At 43.1% G+C, this 15405-nt stretch overlaps 1 protein-coding gene across 1 annotated transcript in view; it reads left to right on the top strand.

Annotated features, from left to right (window-relative positions):
- LOC308079980 (neural cell adhesion molecule 2-like) overlaps nt 1-15405 on the top strand; it is a 195602-nt gene that overhangs the window by 167815 nt on the left and 12382 nt on the right. The window contains exons 12-15 of the mRNA XM_080421658.1: nt 238-411; nt 4039-4158; nt 4694-4815; nt 7779-7953. Coding sequence (XP_080277784.1) covers nt 238-411; nt 4039-4158; nt 4694-4815; nt 7779-7953 — 591 coding nt within the window. The remainder of the gene's footprint in view (nt 1-237; nt 412-4038; nt 4159-4693; nt 4816-7778; nt 7954-15405) is intronic.

The raw sequence follows: 15405 nt of genomic DNA, 5'->3' as shown, positions 1-15405 counted from the left end.
GATTGTGGGTGTCCAGATACATGGGTTGTCCTTGCATGAAAAAGTTTGAGAACCACTGATATAGCAGTTTTTCTGCCTTTTTTCGATTTTTTGAATCGGCCTCAGGTCTTAATGGGTTAAATGAATGAATACGTTAGAAAATGGGTTGTGTATGTTAGAAACGAACAATATAGGACATAATATACAGTACATCATTGCATACATCAGTCTTTGATCAATGTGATTGTGTGTTTGCAGATGTGCCATCCAAGCCGTACAGCGTGCGTCTGTCGTCTGTGTCCCAGCGCCTGGCCACCGTCACCTTCATGAAGCCGGACTCGCACGGCGGCGTTCCCATCGGACACTACCTGGTGCAGTACAAGGAGGCGGGCTCCCAGGAATGGAGGGCGGTCCAGTCACATGGCGTGCAGAGTGAGTCGAGACTCGAGCTGCTTCAAAACCCACACAGTTTCATGCTTAAACGCACCGTTTCCCAAACAGTGACTCATCTTTGGGTCGCGGACCAATTCTTATGGGTTGCGAGTATCTCCTTTTGTCCGTTTCCTACATAAAATAAATATATTTCAAAAGATGAAAATACGTTTCATCAAAGCTTTTCATCAATTAAAAACAATTCCGACTATTTTGGATGTAGGTCTGAGACTCTGAGTCTGTTGTAGTCTTGTCTAATTGTTTCATTGTTGAACAATCTCAAAATAAATGATAAAAAAACAATTCCAACATCTTTCAAAAGTATTTCATAAATTAAATTAAAAAATCGAATAATTTACGGGTCAACGTCTAATTTCTCTTTTGAGTCTTGAGCTGAAAAGTCTGGGAACCACTGCTTTAACCGATTGATTGATTGATTGATTGATTGATTGATTGATTGATTGATTGATTGATTGATTGATTGATTATCAATTGACATATTTATTGAAAACAATAAGTGGGGCATACAATGCATAGTAAAACACAACATAAAATCTAAAAAATGGTAAAACACGGTGCACCCGCTGGCCTATACCACATAATGCTAGTAATCCAGTTTGACAGCATGTCGCGGGTTCAACTCCCGATCCCGATGACCTTTGCTGTGTGTCACTCCCCCATGTCTCTCCCCATTTCCTGTCAGCTTACTTTCCTATCAGTATCAATAAGGGCAGAAAAAAGAATATCTTTTAAAAAAAAGGACACAACAAAGCCAGAGGGCTTATTTCCATTGTGGTCCTTTCCACCCTACTATAAATGTGCAAAATCTCTGCGCATATCTCCAGTTTCCACTGTGTAATGTTGAAAGAAACAAATCCTGGGGTGATAACAGCTGTTTGATATCAGCACAAACACACATGAGGAAATTAACAGTTTTTTTTGCAGGTCAGTGATTCATAGTTCAGAGGGTTGGAAAAGCATTTTCCAGCGCAAGGTTCAGCTTAGTCATTTCACGCTAAAGATCCCAACCCTCCCACATCTAAGCCATCCCTCTCCTCTCAGTGGAGTGTGAGACAAGGGGTTCATGGTTCTTGGTCTCTCGTGTCATCTTCTCCAGTGGTGGAACATTTTTTTTAACTTAAGTTAAAAAGTATCAATACTGCAGTGTAGTATTACAAGTAAAAGTCAGATTATCAAAACCTACTTGAGTAAAAGTACTAAAGTATTGGCATCACAATATACGTAGACTGCCCCAACGCTCCTGATTTCGTGTATAGAGGGGCGGGTGTATGAGCCGGCGAGAGATTGCGCCTGATCCCCATTGGTTCACCGATCTGTCCGTCAACCCCCGCCCCGTTAACACAACATTACGAGCGACGCCCACTGCACTCTGGTTGGTTGGGAAATGAAACACTTCCTCATACCGAGTACACCGACTCGCTGGGCCAGGCTTTTATTTTTTAGCAAAAATAAAAAATAAAAGCCTGGAGATCGAGGCTAAAATATACGTAACCCATAATACATTTTATTTATAACGCACTTTACATTCTCACGAATCTCAGAGTGCTACAGATTAAAAGCAAGTAAGTAAGTAAATAAGTTGGTGGGTGGTTGTTAGGTAAGTGGTTACTTACTAACTTGACATTTATTTGTACTGTATAACATTTAATCGTCAACAAGAATGTCATTATGTCATAATCGTGACAGCTGTACTGAGATGTTTCCACCCACCACCACTCCAACCCTCCCATATATAGAGACCCCCCCCCCGCCCCCAGCCACAGCTTGTGTCAGAACCTCCTCCTTCCCGCCTGACGGGAGGTCACCCCAGAATGCACTGGGGCAGAAAGGGTGACCGCCTTCATGACAGCAAATAGATTTCCGGGAGCCTCTCAACAGCACGGAGGAAGCAGAGCGCCCAACGTTGAAGTGGTTTCTTTGAAATAAAACGTGGAAGGCAGAGGACAAACGGTCATATGTTGAGTGGAACTGACAAACCTTCACTTATAATATCCCTAATTTTGGAGTCCATAAATTAATGCTCTGGGTAGCACTTAGATGGAAAACACAAAATAATAATCGCACATGAAGAAAATTGCTTTATTCAGTGGAACTGTAATGTGGAACAGAGAGTGGTTCTCAAACTTTTTCGTGCCAAGGACCCCCAAATTGTTATGTGGCCCACACCTGCAAATATGTTGTGCCAGGGACCCCCAGAAGCAAAGATTTGTGTTAAAAAAGATTTGCACACATTTTCAAGATTTAAAAGAAATTGCAGATCTACAAACTCGTAGCGCGGCACTCGTGCCGCCCTATGAGCTTGTAGATCTGCTATTTTTGAATAGCCAACGTATAAAATATGGATAAAGAGGTTAAAATGATTGTGACACTTTATTAACAACATTTTGCTGAGGACCCCCTGGTATCCACCCAATGACTTAAGCTAGCAAGATATCTGACCAATTGGACTATACATTATGACAATGTAACTACGTAACCCCAACTTCTACCAAAGTGTCATTGTGCTTTCACATGAACGTCTCTCATCCAAAGTTAAAATCTATTCACTAGAGAAACCTAGTGAAGGATTTCCTGGGCTTACACAACCTGCTTGCGCAACCAGCTACAGTATATATTTTAGCTGTATAATTTCTTCTTTATATTTTAGGCTTTATCTTCATCTTTTCATGCTTTATCTTTTAGGCTGTTTGCTGCAGCCAATAGATAAATGAAATAAAAAATATCTGAACCAGAGTTTTCTGCTGGTCTACAGTATACCGTAGCGCTGAATGAAAATAAGGATAAAAGTCAGGTGAAATGAAAGCTGTTGATGTTATGTTTTCCTCTGCTGTGAACACACATACTAACACAGGACCTGGGTTGTAATGCCACGTGGTGTATAGAATAGATGCCTACCACAACTGAATACAAATTGAAAGATAAGGATGATAAGATAAGTTTTTCCCTCGCTATTGTAAGTTCATGTTTCAAAATTATTCTCTCAACTGTGACTTTATATCTAAACCAGGGGTCTTCAAAGTTTGTCAGGCCCCCTAGCTGAGAGAGAGATGATGCAGGGACCCCCCCTTTAATGTATACAATTGTGTTTCAGATTAAACTTCCAGTTTCCAAGTGTGTGTTTTTCCAACATGCGCAGTGTCCCTCTCTGTTTTAACAGATCTGAGACTAAAATAACGACCAAGAGAAGAGGAAATGGCGTCACATCGCGACACATTGTAGATCGGCTATTTTCAAATGGCCGAAATGTATATAGGGCTGAAGTGGTTAATGTATGTTTTGTAATAGTAATAAAACTCTACAAAGTAACTAGTAACTCAACTTTTCAAATAATTGTAGTTGGGTAAAAAGTACAATATTTGCCTCTGAGATGTAGTGGAGTAGGAGTAAAAGTACTGTAAATTGGAAATACTCCAGTAAAGTAAAAAATACCTCAGAATTGTACTTAAGTACAGTACTTGAGTAAATGTACTTAATTACTTTACACCACTGTTTATAAATAAAATTAGTTCTCAAGCTATTCTTGGTCTCAATCTATCGGTGAGTTATCTGACTGAACCACAGTGATGTGACACTGTGTCTCCTGCTGTCTCCTTCATCACACTGCAGTGACAGTGGTGCTGACGCCTCTGGAGCCCAACATCACGTACCAGGTGCGGGTAGCGGCCATCAACGGGAAGGGTCAGGGAGAATTCAGCCACATGGAGACCTTCCAGACGTTACCCATCCGTAAGTCCACTCTTTCACCCCGGTGCCTCCACTCTCTGCTTAGGACAGTGCCTCTTGAACTTTGGGACCCCCAAATTGACAAATATTAGCCCGCGGACCCCCATAAGAGACAATTTTTACGGCTATAGCAGTGATTATCAAACATTTTAAGTTCAAGGACCCCCAGCATTTGATATGCATTAGACCACTGACTTGAATTTGATACCATTTTGATAACTGGGACCCCCAAACTGTAGTACTGTGGAGTGTACAAATGGCACCAAATGGACTCTAACAGGTTCAATTTTAGTTCCATTGGTACACTCTCAGTTACATAAACATAATGGTCCATTTGGTTCCTAACTATCAATCATTTGGCTGGGGACCCCCTGGAACCCCCTCAAGGACCCCTTTTATGAGGAAAAAACACTGTGCATAGTGAATGTACTTTGTTACTTAACTTGCCTCCAACCCAGAGTTGTGGAGTTGAACACTACTGTTCAAACAGACTCACGCACATGTGTTCAATCCCAATCTCCCCCCCTGCCTTCTTTAGGAGAACCAAGCCCCCCAGCCGTCCATGGGCAGAGAGGGATGGGCAAGGCCTACCGACTGGGCCTGATCAAACAGGACGATGGAGGAATGCCCATCATTGAGTACATAGTCAAGTACAAGACAGTGAGTATCACATAGTGTCAAAGATGACTCCTTTGAGCATCATTGTAGTCTAGTACAAGGGTATCCAAACATTTCAGACTCCCCAAAATAATCATATTTGAACTGGGGACCCCCCACCCTGACAAGCACTTGGAATTGTAGGAGTTGAGGCATTAGATTTAGTTTGACTCTGTTCCACAGATAAATATTGTGAAAATAGCCGATCTACAAGCTTGTTGTGAGCTTGTAGTTCGGCTATTTTCCAAATGTTTGCCTCTTTCTTAGGTAATCTTTGACAATTTGGCCAATGTTTGAATGTTTTTTATAGTATAGTTTGTTGGTTACGTTTGACCTAGTAATGGTCTTACTATTAGTACATTTTTTTAATTTTAGAGGTATTAAAAAGGTCTTAAAATTAGAAATGTGCAGATACCCTGTATACACTTATACTGTATGTTGGTTTGTTTACTGTGGAGTGAGAAAACAATGTTGCACATTAAGCTAATCATCTGGCGACCCCCCAAAATAACTTGAGGACCAACCTGGGGGTCCCGACCCCCTGTTTGGGAACCATTGGTCTAGTATAAAGATACCAAGGATTCCACTTGGAAGACATTCATCTTCTGTATGTCTGTTTGCATTGAATCACGTGGTGAAATTTGATCAAGTTATTAATGGATACATCATTTTAAAATACCTCAGATTACTTTTGCGTTACACCGCCCCACCCTACTGAGCATGGCTAATAGCTATTATGTGATAAATGTTAAAGTTTGTCATTTGAAACAAAGTCAAGAACAGTTCCAGTGGAAAGGGAATTTAAGTTAAAGGACAACTTTGTTTTTTTACAACCAAGGTTTATGTTTTAGATTGTAATTAAATTAAATAAAAGATGAGTGTTAAACATGTTTAATTTACTGCTTTCTATAGTTTTAGCAATTTTCGCGATCTTTTTTACAGTGGGCGGGGGCATTCTGTCCGGTGGCTAAATATGTCTTTTTTTACACAATAACCCAGCGTTTTCTTTATTATTATTTACAGTAGCTCTTCTAGCCCCCAATAACTCACATCTGGCCATCAAAGACCACAGGACCTTTTTTATTGTGTAAAAAAGGCATATTTAGCCACCGGACAGAATGCCCCCGCCCACTGTAAAAAATATCGCGAAAATTGCTATAACTATAGAAAGCAGTAAATGAAAAAAAATAACACTCATCTTTTATTTACTTTAATTACAAGCTCAAATATAAACATAGGTTGTAAAAAAACAAAGTTGCCAGCCAGGGAACAAAAGGCCAATCCAATTTGGCAAATACATTTCCTTTTTTCCCCTTCTTTTTGGCAGTGTGTAATTACATCTCTCACTGGGAAGTAACCTAAATGAATCAGAAACATTGATTTTGTTTCCTTCTCCCAGATACAGTAGCTGACCTGGATTAGTGACATTTGAAACGTGTTTAGTTTTTTGGTTTGCAGCGTGTGTGAGTCACCGGTTCCATTGATTTCACGACGCTCATGCTGTGCTCTCTGTTTCTGTTTCATTCAAGACTCAAATGAGAGGCTGTGCGTGCTGCTAGGATTTGTTGATCCATTAAGACAGTATAAATATGTAAATAACTGCTCAACCTCGCCAATAAAAGACAAACAAAACAAAACAAAAACATCAGACATGCTCCATTACACCTGTTAGCTCTCCTGTATTTGCATTTCCTGCTTTGCATTTCCTGCTTGTATTCGTACATTGAATATTCTGTTTTGTATGCTGTGCATTGGACATTGGATATTGTGTATTTTGTATTGTACTACAGTATACAACATCATTAACCTTTAAGGGCCCTATCTTGCTCACCGCCTTACCCCTTATCCCTAAACTTATTAGCCATATTTTACTATTTTTAAAAACATTTTAAAATAGTTCAACTTGTGTTGTTTATGATATTGAGTTACATTTGATAACGTCTGTGTTTGGAATTTCTTTTTTTTTAAATACATCAGTACTTTTTTCACTGTCAGTTCATATCCATATGAATAAAAAAGCCGGGGTGGTTTGTTTATTTTTGGAACACAGTTCTTGCCAGTAGGGGGCAGCAGACACTACACAGACATGTTTGGAGAATTTTGAAACTGGAATAATGACTCGGAGAAAAAAGAACCACTAGTACCAAATGTGTCCTGTCCAGTATTAAGTAGACTAGAAGTCACATCTAGCGTGACGTAGCGCCCACTTGCAGCGCAGATCCACCTGCGTGAGCCACCTCACAGAGTGAGAGAGACCATTTTGTAAAAGTAGATCTGTTGTCCAAAAAGTTGTGATGATTTCGACGTTGCACTACCTGCGGAAGTGATTTACATCATTTGTATTGGGTCATAATGCGTTTCATATTAATTGTACATCGTGCAAGTACAGTCATTTTTGTGGAAAGTGTGGAGTTATATGGAGCATGCATCTGCCGTTTTACCGTGGCGGACACTGACTATCCACTCCATGGGTGTCCTGTTCAATTAGTAGTAAGGATTTTCACTGGCAAGATGCTGATGTGTCTTAGCACGTGTCCCTGTGTGTCTCATTCAGACACAAAAGCTCTTTGAATACAGTGAAGAAACAGAGGCGTATCAAGTTACATCAGTAAACGTATGGTACACGACATGTTGAGAACCAATACATGTTCCTACGTGTGCACGTGTTCCTACGTTTGTGAATCCCTAACACAGCTCTCTGGTCACAGATTCCCACAGCTCTCTGGATCTCCACATTAAACAGAGGATGAGAGGCTGTTCATTGAAGTGAAACACGGCTGCTTCCACTCTCCTTTGATGTTTGCACACACTAATGAAATGTACAGCATCGTCCATTCCAATCATTGACTCTCTCTCTCGCTCTCGCTCTCTCTCTCGCTCTCTCTCTCTCTCTCTCTCTCTCTCTCTCTCTCTCTCTCTCTCTCTCTGTATTTCTCCGTCTCTCTTTCTTTCTCCTCCTCTGTCAGGATAAGGAGGATCAGTGGATGACCAAGCTGGTGCCGGGTGCCAATGACTTCACCACGCTGCAGCCTCTCCAGTGGAACACGCGCTACCAGGTGGAGATCACGGCGCGCAACGTCAAGGGCCTGTCGGAGCCCACCTTCTACCAGTTCTTCATGCCCCAGGAGCCAGACATCACAGGTGAACATCACGTCACCTCACCTCCCCTGGGGGGTCCCCACATGATTAGCTTAACCCATTAAGACCGGGAACGCATCTGTGTCATTTTTAGCTATTAAAAAATAGCAGATATACAAGCTCATAGCGCGGCACGAGTGCCGCGCTATGAGCTTGTAGATCTGCTATTTTTTGAGAAAAATCTCAAATCTTTGCTTCTTGGGGTCCCTGGAACAAAACATTTTGATATGGGGGTCCACGGCCAAATACATATCTAAAAATGTTTTCTAAATCCTAACAGTATGTGGTGTCTGTCAAAATTATATGTATTTGGCCACGGACCTCCATCTCAAAATATGTTGTTCCAGGGACCCGCAGAAGCACAGATCAGAGTAAAAAATATTCACTTTAAAACACAGATTGTCATGATTTTTCAAAAAAATAGCAGATCTACAAACTCGGTGCCGCGCTATGAGCTTGTATATCTGCTATTTTTTTAATAGCCAAAGAAATCTAAAATGACACAAGATGCTTTTCCCGGTCTAAATGGGTTAATGTGCAACACTGTTTTCTCGCTCAACAGTAAACAAACCAACATACAGTAGAAGTGTATACAGGGGGTCTGCACATTTCTAAAGTGACAATTTAAGGACTTTTAAGATACTTTTTAATACCTATAAAATAAATAAGACAATTACTGCGTCAACAAACTATACCATAAAACTGGTCAAACATTGTCCAAATTGTCAAATAATATAAGAAAGAGGCAAAATTTGTGAAAATAGCTAATCTACATGCTCACAACGCCTCGCAACGTGAGGCGTTGTGAGCATGTAGATCAGCTATTTTCGCAGTATTTATCTGTGGAACCGAGGCAAACTAAATGTAATGCCTCAACTCCTAAAATTCCAAGTGCTTGTCAGGATGGGGGGTCCCTGTTATGATTATGAAAAGGTTGAGAACCAGGGGTTATCAGTGGTTTTCCAACGTTTTACATTACATTACATTACAGTCATTTAGCAGACGCTTTTATCCAAAGCGACTTACAATAAGTGCATTCAACATAGGTAGGGAACGAAACTACTAATCACCAGAAGTCTTAAGTGCATTTCCTGCAAAAACAAGCAACCAAGAGTATACCTAGCGCTAAGGTAAAAGTGCAATATATCAGCTACCTACTTTCTTAAACAGATGAGACAAAATAGCAAAATCAAATGAGCACGAGCTAGAACAAATATCGACTAAACAAGATCCAATAAAACAATACAAAAATAAAACAAGAGTTTGTACAACTAGTTAACAACAAGTAGGCCAGGCAAAGAGGAAGGGTAGTGTTTCCTGAAGAGGTGGGTTTTCAGCCTGCGGCGAAAGATGGGCAGTGACTCTGCTGTCCTGACATCAGTGGGAAGTTCATTCCACCACTGTGGGGCCAGAACAGAAAAAAGTCGTGACCGTGTCGATCGACCAGAAGGACCCTTGAGTGACGAGGCAATCAGTCGCCCCGAGGTGGCAGACCGAAGTGGTCGGGCAGGGGTGTAGGCATCGACCATAGCCCGGAGGTAAGAAGGAGCTGTTCCTTTCACTGCCCTATAGGCTAGCACCAGGGTTTTAAACTGAATGCGAGCCGCTACAGGGAGCCAGTGCAGAGAACGGAGAAGGATAGTTGTGTGGGAGAACTTGGGGTGGTTGAACACCAGACGAGCTGCAGCTTTCTGAACAAGCTCCAGAGGTCTGATGGCTGATGCCGGAGCACCAGCAAGGAGGGAGTTGCAGTAGTCCAGGCGGGAGATGACAAGAGCCTGGATGAGCACCTGGGCTGCCTTCTCCGTGAGGAAGGGGCGAATCCTCCTGATGTTGTAGAGGAGGAATCTGCAGGACCGTGTCACTGATGCGATGTTAGCCGAGAACGACAGTTGATCGTCCAAGGTCACACCCAGATTCTTCGCAGTCCGAGTTGACGTCACCACAGCATTATCAATGGTGATGGCCATGTCTCGGTGCGGACAGCCCTTCCCCGGGAGGAACATCAGCTCGGTCTTGTCCAGGTTGAGCTTCAGGTGGTACGTCGACATCCACTCCGAGATGTCAGCCAGACAAGCAGCAATGCGTGCCTCCACTTGTGTGTCAGAGGGGGGGAATGAGAGGATCAGCTGGGTGTCATCGGCATAGCAGTGGTAGGAAAAGCCATGGGAATGGATGACAGCACCAAGAGATGTAGTGTAGAGAGAGAAAAGAAGAGGACCCAGAACCAAGCCTTGGGGAACCCCAGTAGTGAGCCTGTGTGGTTCTGACACAGACCCTCTCAGCATCACCTGGTAGGAGCGACCCGTCAGGTAGGATGCAAACAGGGAGAGTGCAGAGCCTGAGACACCCATCCCCTCGAGGGTGGAGAGGAGGATCTGATGGTTCACCGTGTCGAACGCTGCAGACAGGTCCAGGAGTATCAGGACGGAGGAGAGAGAGTTCGCTCTAACTCCATCACTGCCAGGAGGGCAGTCTCTGTCGAGTGACCCACTTTGAACCCAGACTGGTTGGAGTCCAGGAGGTTGTTCTGGTGGAGGTAGGAGGACAGTTGTTTAAAGACAGCACGTTCGAGAGTTTTAGATAGGAAGGATAGAAGGGAAACCGGTCTGTAGTTCTTGATCTCAGAGGGGTCAAGTGTCGGTTTCTTCAGGAGGGGGGTGACTCTGGCAGTCTTGAAAGCAGAGGGAAAGTAGCCAGACGTCAGAGAGGTGTTAATAAGGTGGGTTAAGAAGGGAAGAAGTTCAGGTGCAATAGACTGCAGCAGAGTGGATGGGACCGGGTCCAGAGAGCATGAGGTGGGGCGACTAGAGGTAACAAGGAGAAGGACCTCGTTAGGGGAGAGGGGAGAAAAGTGGGATAGAGAGGGGGAGGGGGGGGAAGAGGAGTAGATGAAGGTAGAGAGGGGGGAGTGGCAGGCAGACGGGTGTGGGTAGTGCGCAGGGCACCAGCCAGGGGAGGAGGGAAGGAGGATCGGATATTGTTCACCTTCTTGTCAAAGAAGTTGGCGAAATCGTCAGGGAGGAGGGCCGAGGAGGGAGGAGGGGGTGGTGGTTGCAGGAGAGAGGAGAAAGTTTCAAATAGTTTTTTAGGGTTGGAAGCAGAAGCCTGAATTTTAGTGCAGAAGAAAGCAGCTTTAGCAGCTGATAGAGAGGAGGAAAAAGTAGAAATGAGAGATTGGAAGGTGAGAAGGTCCTCCAGGAGGTTGCCATTTCTCCATTTGCGCTCAGCCGCTCTCAGGCTCCGTCTCTCAGTCCGCACTGAGTCCGACAACCAGGGGGCAGGTGGAGTTTGGCGTGCAGGCCTGGTGGTGAGGGGACAGAGATGGTCGATAGAAGAGGATAGAGTAGAGAAAAGAAGATCTGTGGCGGTATCAGGAGATAGAAGAGCAAAGGATTCAGGGGCAGGGAGAGCAGAGAGAACAGAAGAGGAAAGATCAGTGGAGGAAAGTGAGCGAAGATTGTGACGTGAGGAAATCATGTGGGTAGGGAGGGGCTGTGAGGGGGGAGAGGAGAGAGAGAGAGAGTAGGACATGAAGTTGATCAGAGAGTTTCTTACCCTTTTCACTGGAAAGAGGAGTGACAGACAGGTTAGCAGTAGAGCAGTAGAGCAGTAGAGTTTTAATTTCAAGGACCCCCCCATAACTCAGGACCCTGTTGTGTACACCCTCAGAGTTACAGACCTGTGAATGGTCCATTTATTGGAACCCCCTCAACTTACCCTGAGGGCACCCCTGGACCCTTTGAGAACCACTGCTGTAGCTGCTGTATTGAGAAGCAAAATTGAAGCAAAATTCAAAAATGTCCTTGTTTATTGTTCAGCGTCTCCAAACTATTACATTTCCCATCTGTCTACTAACAGACAGGCTGTCCTATAAACAGGGCCTCTCCTCTCCTCTCCTCTCCTCTTCTCTCCTCTTCTCTTCTCTTCTCTTCTCTTCTCTTCTCTTCTCTTCTCTTCTCTTCTCTTCTCTTCTCTTCTCTTCTCTTCTCTTCTCTTCTCTTCTCCTCTCCTCTCCTCTCTCCATATGGACAGTAGTTTTACACTGACTCATTTGCTTGACAAATGTCAGATTTCCTGTGCTGTTGCCATGGTGATGCTAAACAGCAGTAAGGCCTGATGCGATGCTATAAGTGCCAACACTTGCTTGCAACAACTCTATTGTGTTCCCGGTCGTGATCAATAAAAAAAAACTTGATTTAAAATTACCAGGAGCCATGGTAGGTTTTATTATGGTGAGCTGCACAATAATGTCATCAAAGCTCTTCATGAGAAATCCAGAGAGGCACCTCCTCTCATCTGGGGATGAGACTTTACTGGGAAATGATGCCACAAATCAAAATGGATGCCTTTATCTCTCCCCATTAAATGAATCACCTCCCCCTCATAAATTCTCACAGTACAAATTATTTTGTGGGGAAAAGACTGGGCTTGGTTAACATTGTTGTGTTCTGTCATCTGTGTTCCAAAGCAAGCTCTCTATTAAAGAGCTTTTGTATTTATTTTTGTTCATAGCATTGAAAAAGGTTTGATACGAATATATTAGAGCTGTTTGCAGATTAGAGCTGTTTGCAGATCAATCAGTCAATCAGACAGACAGACAGACAGACAGACAGACAGACAGTACCCCCTCCTATCCATATGTCGATTGCACAGCAGTATTCGTCTGTCCTCCTCTGGTTTTAGTTTTGCCCTTTGATTACAGTTAAGGAAAGTATAAATTGATTCTTGAAATGGGACTTAGTGCCTCCTCTGGCATCTGTTATTTTTAGAAGAGTGGCTGAAATCAGTTTGCTAAGTTATTCTCTTTTTTTTCTTTTCTTTTTTTAAAAAGTTGTCTCATCAGGCCGGTGCTTGGTGCTTCAGTGAAAAGCCGTTCGTCTGCATGCTAACAGATACAATTTAATGATTGTTTACTTGTCTACGGACTTCCTCCTCCAGACAAACCTTTTCCTTTCGCTGACTTCTTTAACTAGAGACTAAATTCAGCTCTCAGGGAAAAAAAGGCCAAATCACATCCACTAATGATTCTGTTTATCGCACAAAGCATTAGCACCTGCTAACTCCCCCAATCAATGAGTGCCCATTCAATCATCATCGATCAAGTGAAGAGCACCTCACATCTAATCAAGGAGCTTCAAATGGCACTCAGGGCCGTAATGAGCTCATAGTGTCAGTGAGATGCATAGGAACGGCTCCCGAAGCCACAAGTTGCCATGGGGGAATTAAATAATGATACTAATGACCCCTATAGACAGTGGTGTAAAGTAACTAAGTACATTTACTCAAGTACAATTTTGAGGTACTTTCACTTTACTGGAGTATTTCCAATTTTCTATACTTTTACGTTTACTCCACTACATCTCTGAAGAAAATCTTTTACTCCACTACAATTATTTGAAAACTTTAGTTACTTGTTACTTTGCAGATTATTAATTATTACATTATAAAACATACATTAACTTTAGCCCTGTTTTATACATAGGCTATTTGAAAATAGCCGATCTACAAGCTCACGACGCGCCGCATCGCAACGCGTTCTGAGCTTGTAGATCTGCTATTTTCAAACATGTTTGTACTTTTACTTTTGGAACTTTAAGTATATTTTGATGCCAATACTGTTGTACATTTACTCAAGTAACATTTTGAACACAGGCCTTTCACTTGTAACAGAGTATTTCTACATTGCACTATTAATACTTTTACTTAAGTGAAACATTTGAGTACTTTTTCCACCACTGCTAATGACCCTATTAGTAGAGGCCCTAGGAGGGGTCCACGCGTACCCTCTTATTTTTTTTTCTAGTTTAGATTTTTGGCATCCATAGGACCTCTAATATAGGGATTTTGATGATCCCAAGAAAAAAAGTGGTCCAAAGTGTGTTTTTTTCAATGTTTTATTACCCCTATGAGACCTGCAGGATTGCTGGCTGAAATGCCAGCGAGACTGTCTTTCGGAGACTGTGGCACGCTCAAATTTAGACGTAGCCCAAAGATAGCGATACCATTTGATTCTAGACAACCTCAGGTTTCCAATGGGACCAACCTTGTCATGCTACCTTGTCGGGAAGGGGGCTAAATACCTAAGGATTCAAAGTTAGACAACATTTTGTCGAGGGAAAAACGGCCATCACTGTTTTCCAAATGGTCCCCTGAGCTGTCACCTTGATATAAGTGAATTGAAATGGGTTACATGTATACCTACAAGCCTCCCCTGTACATAAATGCCACATGTATGCCAATCTCATGCAGTTTTGGGCAAGAATCATGCAGTTTATTGCATGCAGTACAAATATGTAATTTCCGCCTATTGTAAAAAGGAGACCACTTTACTGTATCTATAGCTGTATGAGACCACTGTACTGTATCTATAGCTGCATGCATGAGACCACTGTACTGTATCTAGACCACTGTACTGCATCTCTTTCTATATGAGACCACTGCATCTATAGCTGCATGAGATCATGTACTGCATCTATAGATCACTGTACTGAATCTATAAACCACTGTACTGCATCTATATACCACTGTACTGTATATATAGACCACTGCACTGTATCTATAGCTATATGAGACCACTGTACTACATCTATAGACTACCTACTGTATCTATAGAATGCTGTACTGTATCTATAGACCACTCTAGTGCATCTGTAGCCCACTCTAGTCCCTCTCTAGCCCACTCTAGTGCACCTGTAGACCACTCTATTGCATCTGTAGACCACTCTAGTGCCTCTCGAGCCCACTCTAGTGCATCTGTAGACCACTGGCGTGATCTGTAGACCACTGCAGTGCATCTGTAGACCACTCTACTGCACCTGTAGACCACTCCAGTGCCTCTCTAGCCCACTCTAGTGCACCTGTAGACCACTCTATTGCATCTGTAGACCACTCTAGTCCCTCTCTAGCCCACTCTAGTGCACCTGTAGACCACTCTATTGCATCTGTAGACCACTCTAGTGCCTCTCGAGCCCACTCTAGTGCATCTGTAGACCACTCTACTGCACCTGTAGACCACTCCAGTGCCTCTCTAGCCCACTCTAGTGCACCTGTAGACCACTCTATTGCATCTGTAGACCACTCTAGTGCCTCTCGAGCCCACTCTAGTGCATCTGTAGACCACTGGCGTGATCTGTAGACCACTGCAGTGCATCTGTAGACCACTCTACTGCACCTGTAGACCACTCTAGTGCACCTGTAGACTACTCTAGTGCATCTGTAGACCACTCTATTGCACCTGTAGACCACTCTAGTGCACCTGTAGACTACTCTATTGCATCTGTAGACCACTCTATTGCACCTGTAGACCACTCTAGTGCATCTGTAGACCACTCTAGTGCACCTGTAGACCACTCTATTGCACCTGTAGACCACTCTAGTGCACCTGTAGCCCACTCTAGCCCACTCTAGTGCATCTGTAGACCACTCTAGTGCCTCTCTAGCCCACTCTAGTCC

Source organism: Gymnoscopelus braueri (assembly GCF_963280865.1).
Source record: "Gymnoscopelus braueri genome assembly, chromosome: 23".
In the NCBI taxonomy this organism is placed as follows: Eukaryota; Metazoa; Chordata; class Actinopteri; order Myctophiformes; family Myctophidae; genus Gymnoscopelus; species Gymnoscopelus braueri.
The sequence above is the reverse complement of the archived record's forward strand: the minus strand, read 5'-3'. Positions and strand labels throughout refer to the sequence as shown.